At 36.4% G+C, this 13,651-nt stretch overlaps 3 protein-coding genes across 8 annotated transcripts in view; 2 read left to right on the top strand and 1 right to left on the bottom strand.

Annotated features, from left to right (window-relative positions):
• Nucleotides 1–90: 90 nt before the first annotated feature.
• On the top strand, nucleotides 91–2,156 carry LOC132199508 (glycosyltransferase family 92 protein F13G3.3-like). The gene is made up of 3 exons (XM_059624301.1): nucleotides 91–429; nucleotides 488–1,019; nucleotides 1,162–2,156. Exons 2-3 carry the CDS (start codon nucleotides 789–791, stop codon nucleotides 1,909–1,911), a joined length of 981 nt encoding a protein of 326 aa, XP_059480284.1. The 5' UTR covers nucleotides 91–429; nucleotides 488–788; the 3' UTR covers nucleotides 1,912–2,156.
• LOC132199506 (tRNA (guanine(26)-N(2))-dimethyltransferase) lies at nucleotides 1,962–4,217 on the bottom strand. Its single transcript, XM_059624299.1, has 9 exons — nucleotides 4,036–4,217; nucleotides 3,906–3,975; nucleotides 3,649–3,836; nucleotides 3,306–3,525; nucleotides 3,100–3,248; nucleotides 2,890–3,046; nucleotides 2,629–2,840; nucleotides 2,266–2,571; nucleotides 1,962–2,134 (listed from the first exon to the last, which is right to left on the bottom strand). The coding sequence occupies exons 1-9, from the start codon at nucleotides 4,203–4,205 to the stop codon at nucleotides 2,023–2,025; spliced, it is 1,584 nt and encodes a 527-aa protein (XP_059480282.1). The 5' UTR covers nucleotides 4,206–4,217; the 3' UTR covers nucleotides 1,962–2,022.
• A 2,554-nt stretch (nucleotides 4,218–6,771) lies between these two features.
• The window catches only part of LOC132199504 (papilin), a 38,193-nt gene continuing 31,313 nt past the window's right edge, over nucleotides 6,772–13,651 (top strand). For all 6 annotated transcript variants that reach the window (XM_059624291.1, XM_059624290.1, XM_059624296.1 and 3 more), the window contains exon 1: nucleotides 6,772–6,866. In XM_059624291.1, the coding sequence (XP_059480274.1) occupies nucleotides 6,844–6,866 (23 nt within the window). In that variant the 5' untranslated portion in view covers nucleotides 6,772–6,843. The remainder of the gene's footprint in view (nucleotides 6,867–13,651) is intronic.

Here is a 13,651-nt window from a genome sequence, read left to right on the forward strand (position 1 = left end):
AATTGCCTGCACTTTGAAAATTTTCTTCAATAATTGCAAAAAATTTCCAACCACTGGTTTTCAAATTGTGGAAGGGACTTTAAATATTTTAAACGTACTGACGCGGCCTTTACTTTGGAAGTCAGAAACCTCTGGTTTGATAACAGGAGGTTGATGATATCTCTTCCTTCGGAGGGCAATTAAAATTTTGAAGCCTTGCTCGCTTGCCTTTTAAACAAAGTCGCGTTCGACAATGCTTCGAATCGCATGTAGCGTGCGTGTGCTTTTGAAAGCGATCATTTTTCTCACGGCTCTCCAAATTTTGGCGCTCTTGATATTCAATGAAAGCGAAATTGTTAACTTTTCGTTGCCAATGACATCGATACCGCTCAAGAGAAAAGTGGTCTTTCATGCAAAGGATGCTCAATGGCAACCGGTTTATGATTCAACGTAAGTTATTTTGACTAAATTTTTATAAACTATACTTTTAAATAATTAAATATTTAAGGAACCAGCACTTTTTGGTCTATTCGGCCTTTATTGAAACAAGGTTTTTGGATAATAGTAGCACACTGGTGCCACCGACTGTGCGAATAATTGGAGTTGCAAAAATGAGAAAGAGGAATTTCTCCCGATTTAATACAATAGCGAATGTTTCTGCACATTGCCAATTTTGGTATGACGACGATGAAGAAATAGAGTAAATCAATATTTTTGATTTGGAAATTAAATTTCTTAACAATCATTTTTCAAGTAATTTTGTTAAAGCCGTTAAAGCAACCGTAAAGCCCATCAGGGAAAATTGGAACATGAACTATTCTGCTTGCTTCATTTTATGCCCGGTCAAAAACAGCTCTCGGATGCCCACCGGCGTTTCAGTTTATTCTGATAATATGATCGGCCCGTTTTTAAAAAGCAAGAGTTTCAATAACTTGCCCAAGGCAGGAAATCATATGCGGATTCATAGAATTGAAGAAAGGAAAATGGGCTCTCAAGAAATCGCAGCCTGCGTGAAACCCCTCCATTATAACTACAGTAAAGTAAGGTTTTCCAAAAATTGCGAAGATTTAAATTAATTCATAATTAAAATAGAAAAATATTATTAAATGGCTTCAAAATTTGCAAAATTTATACTTGGTTTGCTTGCAACTTGAATGACTGAATTAATAGTGATTTTTTCAGGTGTGGGAGTTAATTGAGTGGATCGAGATGAATAAAATATTGGGAATTGAGCATTTTTACCTCTACATTCATGATATTGCTCCAAACACAAGCTGCGTTCTGAACGAGTATTCGAATCAAGGCACCGCCACACTTCTCGACTGGAATAACCTTCCCCTAAAATCGCAAGTGGACGTTCGCACCGAAAATATGTTTGCAGCTCTCAACGACTGTCTCTACAGGGCAATGTACAAGCACAAGTACTTGGCATTTTTCGATTTGGACGAGTATCTTGTTCCCAAGCAAAAAGAAAATTTGACCGGGCTGCTGTCCCGTTTGGAGCAGCGCGTCACCGACTCGGTTTCTTTCATTTTCAGAAACGCGTTTTTCTACTTGCAGTGGCCCGACGACGGAAATTATCACGGACTTGATTTAGTGACGCAGAAAAAAACCATGCGTAGGAATCATTTTCAGGAAAGGATGGAAAGATCAAAGTTCATTTGCAAGCCGGAATTGACAGTTGAAGTTGGGAATCACTGGTTGTGGGAAATGACCCACAAGACTCTCAAACAATCTTTTTTGAAGACTGAAGTTGCACTTCTTCACCATTATAGAAAGTGCGAGGCCGAAGGGGATGGCTGTGTTAGTTACAAATCAGAAGTTGACAAGTACATGTGGCTGTATCGAGATCAACTTGAAGGGAAAATGTTGTTGGCCCAAGAAATCATTGGGAAAAAATGTGGCCTAGAGCCCATTAAAAGAATAAAATGAAATTGGTTAAAAAAACATATCAGCCAAAATGGTTGCAAATGAGCTAATTTTAAATTATTGAAAACTTGAATTATTTAATAGAATAGAATTTGATATATTTCTTAAAAATAATTAAACATTGTCAGATTTCTGTTGCTTTGTCACACAAGGAATTTCGGAGTCCTTAGCTTTCCTCTTACCTTGATTTTGTCTGCTTTTGGCTTGCGTGTCCTCTCCCAAAACTCTGCGAAGAGAAGTAAATTAATTAAAATGAGGGCTCAACAAATTCAGCAATTAAATATAATTACTCATTAATTTTCATTAAAACTGCATTAAAATAGCCAACAAATGACAGATTAATTTTTTTCTAAATACCTGGCATGAGATCTGGCACCAGGTCCCCAGAAAGCTGAAGGGTTGTGTTGAAAGCGAATCAGTCCTGCCTCTCGAGAAGGAGGGTTGGCTTTGGGATTAGGGGTGAAGTCAACTTTGATTTTGGACTCCTTGCTCAAAATTGCAAGAGGGGCGCTATTTGCAGAGAATTTATCCCGTCGCGCTGGTTTCTCTTTGTCCCAGGCACGCATCACGTCCCAAACAACAGAGGCCGGAGCGTCCGTCTTCAGGGAGTAGCGGCTGCAGTGCGAGTAGGAAACTTTGTATCCTGCGTTTAGGATGGCTGATCTAAAATTAATTGAAATTTTATAATTTTCACACAAAAACAATCTTCCAAAAAAATACCTAATTGTTGTGCTAGGCATAGCTTCTAATTTCAGAACACCACAAAGGTGGTCAGTGGTGAAGTAGAGTGGTGTTTCTAGCTCTTCTTCCATCACAGCAACAATTCCTTGGATTCTCTTGAATGTTCCGAGAGATTCGAGTCCGCACCAATTCGAGAGTCGGGCCAGTAACGGTTTTGAATACAATGGGCCTGTCCAAATTGGACCCCCTAACTAATAACGGATTATTTAAACAAATCAAAATGTTCATTTGTGTGCTTACATGGTGCCGAAATCCGCAATGCTCACAACTGGAATTTACTGTCGGACCGTGAGCCACTGTGAATTTTGGAACTCCATTGTCTCTTTCCTGGCAGTTTCCGAGAGGCTGAAGGGTGATTGTTCCGCAGCCAACGCAATGGTAAACCATGGAAAGTTTGCTAAGAATTGAATTTATGAGGAAACATTTGCACACTTTCAATTGATAACAAACCTGGTTGTGTATTTGCATTTGCTGGCACCGTTTCTCACTCGAACAGCCACTCGGACATAGAAATCGACACTCATTGAATACAAAGGCTCGATGTACTTCCCATAACGATTTGCATGAGACGAGATGCAATGAAGGAGTATCCTGAGGGCCTATAAAAGGATTGTATAATAAATTTGGAGCTACACGAAAATTTACAAAAAATTTACCATTTCGTGACAACACTTTGATTTGATGGAAACCGAGCCATATTTGACAAAACAAGTTTCAGCTGAATTCCCAGCAAGAACAGCCATGTCGGTAGCAGTGACGAGAAGGACACCTCCGTTTTTCACACTCTGGACTGCCGAGTCAAGGAAGATCGAAGGGCAACCGAAGGGATCCAAGTCAATTACGTCAAACTGGTTTCGGTGCTGATGCATGTAAAGTCTGGGAGAAAAATTTGTAAATTATGAATTGAATAATTCAAATAAAATATTTTTAGTTTAAAGGACCATAAAAATAATTAATATTTAAAACTCAGGTTTATGCGTTTTGAGAAATAACACTTACGTTGCATCTGCATGATTTGGGGTGACAATACTCTGCACATTATTGTCCAGGACATTTTGCTTGATCATTTCCACTGCACGCTTGGACAGATCATTGGCAACCACTTCAGTCACCCCAATTATTTCCTTAGCATAACGAATGCTCCTCAACCCAGTGGCAGAAAGGGCCTCGAGAATCCGAAACGTTGGCTGCGAATAAAAACACCATTTTATTTGTAATTTTCTTTCTAAACTTTAAACGTTATTAGTAATTATTACCGTATCCGATTCATTTTTCTTTCTGCTTTCATTGATGATGTCTTCAGCAATCAAATTCAGAATCGCCACGCTAAATGATGAAAACAAAATGCTGAGTAAAAAGTGGGTTTTGTAGTTGTTGAGTTTTTACCTCACGTCTCGATTGAATTCTTGGACAGGGTTGTAGAATACCTTGTCCTGACTCTTCACATTGATTTGAGCTTGTCCTTCGTGGATCACTTTATCCGTTTCGCTGGCATTTACTTGTTTTTCGTCGTCTGTTTGCTCGTTCATCGTCTCACGTGGCTCATCACTTGCCATGTTTGTTTTTGTTTTCCTTTCGTTTTCACAGCCTGCCGGTTAGCCAATCTTACCGACTCCTCATTCGCTAATGTTGAATTTCGCGCTCTCCTTGCACCAATGAAGATGCGTGAAAATGCTTTCCACAAAATACATTAACATTATTTTTAATGTATACCAAAAAAAAAATGTTATAAACATAAAAAGATGAAAATAAAAAAAATCCCTATGAAGAACGAAAAATTATTAAAAAAATTTTCATAAGTAAATTGGCTTGGAAAGTAGGAATCAGTTTTCAGTTTGGTGTTTTCATGGGAACTCTTATTATTGCTAAAACTTACAATTGATAAAAATAAAAAGAATTGTGCCATAAAATATTTAACAATTTTCGGGAATGATCAAATGATTAATGTAAAAAAAGTTTAAAAAATGAAGTAATTACAATTCATTATGTATTCCAAATTATCTTTTCCAAAATTTGGGATCAATATTTGCGGATAAATTTTTTCTTATTTCTTCACTTTCAATTATAACTGCAACTGAAATTATAATCCTTAAAGTCATGAATTCTGACAAAATTTTAACATTAATCTTAATTTTTTGGAATGAATTAATAAATTTTAAAATTTTCTCGTATATGTGGAACGCGACCTGTGACATGCACTTGTTTGACACGGCGCCGATTATCCCTCGGTGGCGCACGCGCCTGCTGCGGGTGGCGCTTAACCGGCGCTCATCCCAGCATCATCAGCGGATTATGGGGCGCATGAGTCGAGCAGGCGCTGATGCGCTCTAGGAGGTCTGCCTGCGTCGGGAAATGTACCCGATTTCCCAACCCAACCCGAAAATTTTTCACGATTATTCCATGAAAACAGCAGGGGAACATCACTTTTGCTCTGCCATTTGTGTGGTCTTGTTAATTAAATTTTAGTTGAATGCCATTTTTGAGTGATCGTAAGAAGTGGGGGTGAAAAAGTATTGATTTTTTACACGCATTTTCCGCTATACACTCATGATCAGCAAATTTAATGCGCTCTGTGTGCGGTAACTGCTGACCTTTTTATTATACCATATTATTTATTTCTGAAAAAAATTATTGAATCAATATTGAATATTTCGTTAAAAAAAAAAAAAATTAAATGAAATTAACAAAACATACAAATAAATTCTTCTAGGGATATTTTCTTGAATTACGGTGACCTTTATTATTGTATTTAGCATCAGAAGCAGGCAGAAGAAGAAATTATACCAAACGCGAACTCATCTCTACAGCTCATCCATTCAAAGTATTGCTAAAAATAATTTTTTTTATACAAATTTTATATTTTAATTAATTTTTATTTATGTGTTCTTTATAAATTGTTTTTTATTGAAGAATCGGCCATTTAAAAAAAATTGCCAATGCCAACTGACAAAATTATTTTGTTAACGATTGTATCGAAACAACGACAATACGAAATAAACATGATTACATAATACTTGATACTGTGAGGGTTGCGATTTATTTAATATTGAATGTAGTTTAAATATCACATTTTTTTCTACTAGAAAAGAAAGCTTAAATTTATTTATTAAATGAATATTGAACAAAAATGATAAATAATCCATTCTGCTGGGAGCCTGAATGCCCTGCATAGCTGAATCACAGAATCATGCATGGAAAACGGACAGAAAGAGTAAACAGGTGGTCTGCTGGCCGTCGGCTCATTCTTTGTCGCCTTTGTGTTTCATATCAAACCCACTCCTAAGTAAAAGTGATGCATGACTCCATACAAGTGAGAGAAAATGTATGGTCGGGGATAAAATTCCAAATGAATAGAAAAGCCGCGGTCGCGGTGTTTTGATTCTAATTCTCTTTAAGCGCAGGGATAAAATTGATATAGGGCTGCATTCTTCTCCGCCAAATACAATAAATTTAATGTTGATTTACATAGAAGGAAATGTTGAAAGGCTGCGACTTCTTGGCCGCTTATTTGGATTACGACGAAAAATGTATTTGTATCTGGTTTCCGGCTGTATGCGCAAGATAGAAAAGGGTCTTGATGATTCAAAGTGGTGGAGCAGAATAATATCAAGTTGGTTTTTATCTTGAAGCGTTTTTCCTTCAGTTTAGTATATAAATAAACTATATAAAAAGGAATTTTAAACATCATAACAAACACTGGAAGATATATAAATATTTAATTTCACATATTGCCAAAGAAAAATTCATAAAAAAGAAATATAGTTTTAATTTAAAAAATTAATATTTTACTTTTTATATAATTTAAATTTTGAGGAATGAAATCAGGTTTGTATATTTAACATCGGTTTAATGAAGAATTCTTTTAGATCATAAGTTTTATAGTAATTTAAAAATTCGTAGTAAAAAAATTAAATTTTTTGTAACGCTTTTGTTTTCTACTCAGGCAGTCGAAGGTTATAGGGAAGATAGGCGAGGTGCAGTAGCATGCGGGATGAAGAACCTGAAAGAGTTTCAGGTTTGTGGCTCAGGGTGCTGCAAGCCGATCGGGAGAGGGAGTTGTTCGCGGGAATCGCGGGGGAAGGGGATGGAGCCGAGGAGGCAGCGTCCTCTCAGGATGTGCTCCAGCAGTGAGTGTCGAGCACGTCGTGCCGGAGGTGGCCAGCATCACCGCGCGCGCATCACCACTGCATCACTATGGACTTGCACCGGCACCTCAGGTACGACCAATTATTTTTGCTCACTGCGTTGCATTTCTCGCGATTTTCGATTTTTTATTTTGCCACGATCAGACAATGAATTTTTGGCGCCAATTTTTCCCGGCGCAGAATGTTGGGAAGAAGTAAACAATTTAGGATCCCTTTCATAGGAGATGGTTAGTTGATCGGATTACACGCTTTATTGGTTTGGAAGTTCCTATGGCATCTTCTATTCTCCCCAAGTAGAAACAACCTCTAAACAGCTATAAAAGAACATCACAGCTTGTCAGTTTGACCAGAGAAGCTGTGATAATGGACACAAAAAAATATTTTATAAATGCTCTGGTCTTCTTAAAAATAAATTTGACATCAGAAAATTTTATAAATTTTATGTTTTTAATGGAGAAATTTATTTTCGCTCAATAAAAAAATTAGACAGATAGAGTATTCGTAATAACAAATTGCTTCGTCTTAAAAGCTTTTGTGGCAACACTTGAGCCGTTTAAATGGCACATCACAAAAAAAAAGTTTAAAATTTTGCCACAGTGATGCAAACTGTGCCACGATATTTTCATTCAAAGCGGGTGGCAGGTCATTTTTGACGAATATATGAAAATGATTCATCACAGCAGAATCGGGATTTCGTGGGGAAACTAATTTATACTCAATTCGTTTTCATTTGTTACAGTTTGATCTAATCTAATTTTAATTCGTTGCAAATTTTTAGAGGTTTTAAATTTTTTATAATATTAATTATTTTTTTTCCAATTAAGAGACAATATGGTGTGTTTTGAACTTAATTTTACAAAAATCTGCAGCATTTATAATTATCTTTTTAGAATTCATACGCGTTAATCTGCTAAAAAGTTACATGTGAACTAAATTTGAAAAAAAAAAATAGAAAAAAAAATTTACATTTTCAAAAGTTTTTTTATTTCAATCTATATTTTGTGCAGTTTAAAAAAAATATTTACAACTTTTTGAATCAACATTCAAGCAGCTAGATGAATGGTTTGTAATTGTGTGGGCCACTAGTAATTACATAGGCAATTTGTCGGTAAAAAAAAAAAATCATAATGAACCACACACATCAACATGAAATTCATTAGCCACCCAGTGCAGACTTTTTCACAGAAGGGGCCTGGGGTTAATAAAAAGTGATCCCATTAGTAATTGAAGGCAAATTTTCCTGCAGCCACGAGACCTTCCGAGAACAAATGTTAATTTCAGCCAGCAGCTTCTTCGCTCCTATGCGAGAGAAAAAATCTCGAGGGAAGCGAAGAGAGAAAAGTTGTATAATCACAGCGCGGCCGGCGCATCTGTCTTCTCAAAGCGCGGGCTGTAATTTTTCAACCTGTTAACCATGTGTTCGAGGGGTGGTTTCGGCCTCGCGGTCACAAAGAGACCTCCCGCGATCCCATTATCGTCGTCCAAGGCATATATGTATTATCTCCTTGGTCCAGCCAGAGAAATGTGTTGATAATACACGTCGAGAACAAGCCCTCGAACACACTCCCCGGCGCTGACCATCCCCCGCACAGATTTCACAAAAGGAGGAATTTCTTGGAAAGCGCGCCGTATCCAGACGTGAAAAAAAGCAAGAATAGAATACGATGAGAATGGCCGGAAAATTGACCGTGATAGTATTGAGCTTTTTTCTTCAAGGTTGAGTGTCTAGCTGGATTTCCTTCCTCCAGCAGAGCATGTGTAGACACTCAATTTTGCGACTATAATGTTTAAAAATTCTTCAAAATTCCACTTATTTACTATTATTTCCAAAATTTAATGAATTTTTTAAGATTTTTTAATTTAACTAAATTGAAATAATGTAAAACTAATTTTATTTCAAAAATTAATGCAATCAGAAATTAAACACAAGTTATAACATTGAGCAATTATAATAATTCATTAATAGAAGTTCCGTAAGCTTTGAAATGGAAATATTAAGTATTGTTTTATGGTTTAAATTATTCATTAAATTATTAGAATTAAAATTTTTACAAATTTAAATTACGTGACGAGCAAAAGGTTATACAGCTCATTAAAAACTGTAGGAGAGAAACATAATTAAATATAACACTCAAAGAAGTCAAATTTTCTCATTTTCAAATATTAGACACAAAGGCGTGTAATTTACTGCACGCACGAATTTATTTTTGGCTTCGTTTCGTCAAATATGAAATGCATAGTCAAACAGTTACACCTAATAAACAATTAGCAATAAATAAATTTCCACTACGAGCCTATATTGGGGCCATAAAAATTTCCCAAAATCTACACACCACGTGTATAGTCAAAAATTGAGCGTGGCGAAAAATAATTGGCAGTTCAGGTTTCGCTCGCACGTCAGTAATCGTATTGAAAATTATTCATACACGTGCGAAGATGAGATCGTTATTTGCTGATGCAAATTTGTGTTTTTGTTTGTGCAGTGAAATAACGAGAGACTTTTGATCGGCTGTTTCCAATTATATTTGATTCGTGCAATTTTTCGCCACAATAATAATATTCTTGGCCTTTGTGCTGAGACTTTCAGGGCGTAATTATAGCGCCAATTCGCGCGCGCCTGCGGTCAGTCTATCGCGTGAAAGTAATTGGCGCCCTTTGTTCCGCCGAAAAATGTTGAGAAAAAAATTAGACTCGCGCCGTTGATGATCTCTGCATTTTTGCCATAAATTTAGACGCTCAGGCAAATCACGCCGGGCGGATTATAATATGAGCTGTTTTTACAGGTTAATTGACACTTCCATGCATGAAACATGCAAGTCAGGTGATGGATCGCGCGGCACACATCACAATATTATTATGAGTAATAATACATTTTTTTATTTCGCTCGTCTCGTCGGCGAAGCGAGAGAGAGATGCGGGTAAAGAGATATATTTGCGCTGCTGATGGGTTATTACCGCTCTCTTGAAATTTCGACCCCAACCGCACACGTGCGGTTTGCGCAGAATGCGTTTTTAAATTTTTCAATTGCGCCCAGCCAGTGCTAAAAAAAATGTACTTGTTCATCTTCTGCCAAAGATAATGCAAAACATTTTGCTACATCCAGCCAATTTTTTCAATTCTACAGCAGGTCTCCAATGAATTCGATAAATATTTTGGAAATCGAGTTTTTTGCCAGACTTTTTGCTATACCCATTTTTCTTGGTCAAGCTGGTTCAGTAAATTGCTCTATAGACTAGGCAAAGTGAACATTATTTTTACTTCCACTTTAATTTTTTCCGTTAACTTTTAATTTTGAACCTTTTTGGGGATTGGCATTTTTGTTATAGTTGTAAATAAGCTTAAACCATCAAAAATAACCTCAATCAGATTTTATAGGGGGTCGTTGACCGCAGAAATTGGCCACATCTTGCAATTCATTAACGAATTACATAATTATTTCTAAAAAATCAATCATTGTTTATCCTACGCCATAATTAACTCCTTTCGGTACTAAAAATATCGTTAACATTTTGAACAATGCCTGTTGTAAAATCACTTTCGATTTCCATTTCGGGACGCGACTCCTGCAAGCAGTGGATATATCGCATTCAGTTGATTCAGTTCTATTTTCGCTGCTTGCGGTGTACTACTTTTTGGCTCAGCCAAGCTTTTAAATGCGCTATCTAAATACATTACTCACGATTTCATTGCCTGATTAAAAACAGACGGTGGCTGCGGACTGCGTGCGTTTTTAAATTCAGATCGCATGTGCGGAGGAGAAGGCGCACGTCAATCGACCTGGACCGAAATTGCTTGCTCGTAATTCTTCTTGACACTTGACGAGCACCTGCATTCCGTTTCATTCAAACCAAATCTCTTTCACAGCGTCTGATCATTCAATTGTTTCCAGCATTGGAACAATATTTTTCAACAACATTAATGATATATTAAAATTGTTTCTACCTAAAGAACCCAGAATTTTTTAATATACATAAAAAAACGCGATTCAAATAATAATTTATTTTGACTTTAATGAATTAACAGTAAATTGATGTTGTTAAAGTTGCATTTATTAACTTTTTTTAACATAAAAAAATGAATTAATTTAAGGTTTCAATCAACTTTTTTCATTTATTTTATTATCTTTGAAAAATTTGATCAAATTTTTATTACGTAAGTGATTCATGCTGATGGATTGGAGCAGACACTCATTTCTGAGATATTGGCGGCTCCATCCACACAAAAATCCAGCATGCACCAGTAATTACTGTCGCTCAAGGGCATTAACACCTCACTGCTGTGTGGTCCATTCCGTCTCTCCATTGATACACACGCCTCGAATAAAGCTCTGCACAAAGTCGCTCCAGGGTTTTCGTATAATATCTTCTAAATATACGCACGAATTTTCATGCAATCCTCTAGCGCATAAATTATAATGATGGAGCAGAGGAGAAATATAATATTTTTGACTGATGGATCAAAATGAAATTCTCCGATGCGATTTTCCAGTGAATTCCATGCTGATGAATTTATTGGCCTTAATTTTATTTATTGCTCTGGCAGCACCGAAAACAGAAGCACAGCTCACGTGTGTAAATCAGAGAGAGACGGGAAAATAAATCTCCATGTGTGTAAAATGTAATGCACGCGCAGCTCATTCGTCCGGTGCCAAAAAACGAGCGCAGCCTCCGGGGCAGAAGCTGGACCAAGGCCACTTAATTTCTACAAACAGAAGAACAAGAAACGCCGCGCGCGCATCATCCGCGAACAAGCAGATTCGCTTTTTTATTCCATTTTTGGTCGCAGGTGCTGCCTGTTGAGCCTAATGAGACGTCAGGCAGCATTTTTTCCTAGCCGAGCGAGGGAGTTTTGCCCAATTTCGTTATTTTTTTAGTCTCAGCGCGTTCAAGTCGAGGAAATCATTTATCCGCGGCGGATGCGTATCTATCGCTCCAAAATCCTTCCTGACGCTGCTTTATCAGGCGGAAGCATTGACACCCACCCACCCAAGCCTCGACGTCAAGTTCTATAAGAGAAAATGTGTTACGTGGCTTCTTCCAACTTAATAATTTTATAGAATAGTCAACGAAATGTCAGACGATCTCTCATGAAGAAGAAGCCCAACTTGACGCCACGCCAGAATTTGAAACCTTCCGTCGTTTACTGGAATTCAAAGAACTGCAGTTCTTTTACACCCACGAGATTTATGTTCTGCAATGCAGAGTGGAAATTTGATGCTTAAGATATTACATTGCAAATTTTCTAAAAGAATTCCACAATTTTTTTCTGTTCTTTTTTCAATCATATAATTATTTTCAAATTCATGCGCATTAATTTGGATCTGAACTGCTGAGCTGAAATATTTTTTCAAAATCAAATCCTCAGCAAAACGTTGTTAATTATAAATTATGATTCCATCTTTGAACCCATTGATATGCATTAATGTTTAATGTGTAAGTTAAATTATTTCTTTTAGAAAATTAAGGGATTTTTGCATTAAAACTTAAACATTTTTTAGTTACATAAACACTTTGGAAAACATAATATTTTTTCATTAATTTTAATTTTTTCATAGTATATCTTTCTAAAATTTTCAACATCACAGTCCAAAAAAATTCGTAAATTTTTCTCTTAACAATAAGTGATTTTTCGGGGCTGATTTTTTGGGTTGCAAAAGATTTATTAAATATCATGAATGTAATTGTAGTGTTTGAATTTGCTTATAAATTGTCACAAACACGTATTTCAGTCACTCAGATATTTTATTTGTAAATTTTATTATATTTTACGGTATCCATCCTGGCAAATTTTACATGATGCGTGTTGAACATTGGTTTGGTATAATTATTATAATTTTCCTTCATTTGCATAAAGTGACTTGGAGCAAAGCAGCGTCTTAGGGGGCGTGTGTGTTTCATCACGCATTTAATTCAGCTTTTTTTTCTGCCTAAACACAATAAGCAGTTAATCTTAAAGGACGCAATAAATTAGGCCCCGATAATTGCGAAATAAAACTTGTCCGAGCCGCGTTCAAAATGCAAAAAAAAAGAATCAGCCCTTTGCTGATATGCATTTCCTGCCTGCGCACTATCGGCACATTAAATGGTACTCTATTCGCGAACAGGACACGTCTTTTTTTGCAACTGGCATAGTGGAGAAGACGCCCTTTTTATTGTGCGAATTTTTAATTAGCCCCACTGACAACAACAGTGCCTGCGGGAGTAGCTATTCCGAGCAAAAATTGTTTCTAGAAGATTGGCCTCCATAATCATTTCGGCGCGTGCGAAATTTTTTGCAGTGATTTGGAAGGCAAAGCACGTGTGACATAGTCGTTAAAGCAAATTACAGCACCTGGACAATTAAGAAAGCCAAGGTCGCGCGAGCAGAAATATTCTCTCATTTCTTTCTAGGAAAAATGAAGAATAAATAACATATTCCACACCGTCCAGTAATTACACAATGAGATTCAAAATCTTCTCTTTCCAATGAGGAAATTTATGACTCGATATTGGTGGCGAGTCGTGTCATCGGAGTTTGCATGCCACGGTTCATGATTAATGAAGAGCATAAATAAGCACAAATGTGGCTCCAAACTGAACCGGTTGTGCATTGGATGGTGCGGCTGATTTTCACTTGCGGCTTTTCACCAGAGCCAAACAAGAAAGAAGAAGCAATGGGCTGCCCAGAGAAGATGGCATAAAATATATGAGACTCAATTTTAATTTATTGAATTTAAAGTTTTTAATTACAGCAAAAATCGTAATGATAAGATATATATAACTTATGCTTAATTTTATAGCGTTTTTTTAACATTTTTTTATTTTTATAAATATTAATGAGAAATAATAATTATTTTTTATATAATTTTATTTTGTGT

The sequence above is a fragment of the Neocloeon triangulifer genome, unplaced genomic scaffold (genome assembly GCF_031216515.1).
Source record: "Neocloeon triangulifer isolate White Clay Creek 2 clone unplaced genomic scaffold, ASM3121651v1 ptg000014l, whole genome shotgun sequence".
Taxonomy (NCBI): Eukaryota; Metazoa; Arthropoda; class Insecta; order Ephemeroptera; family Baetidae; genus Neocloeon; species Neocloeon triangulifer.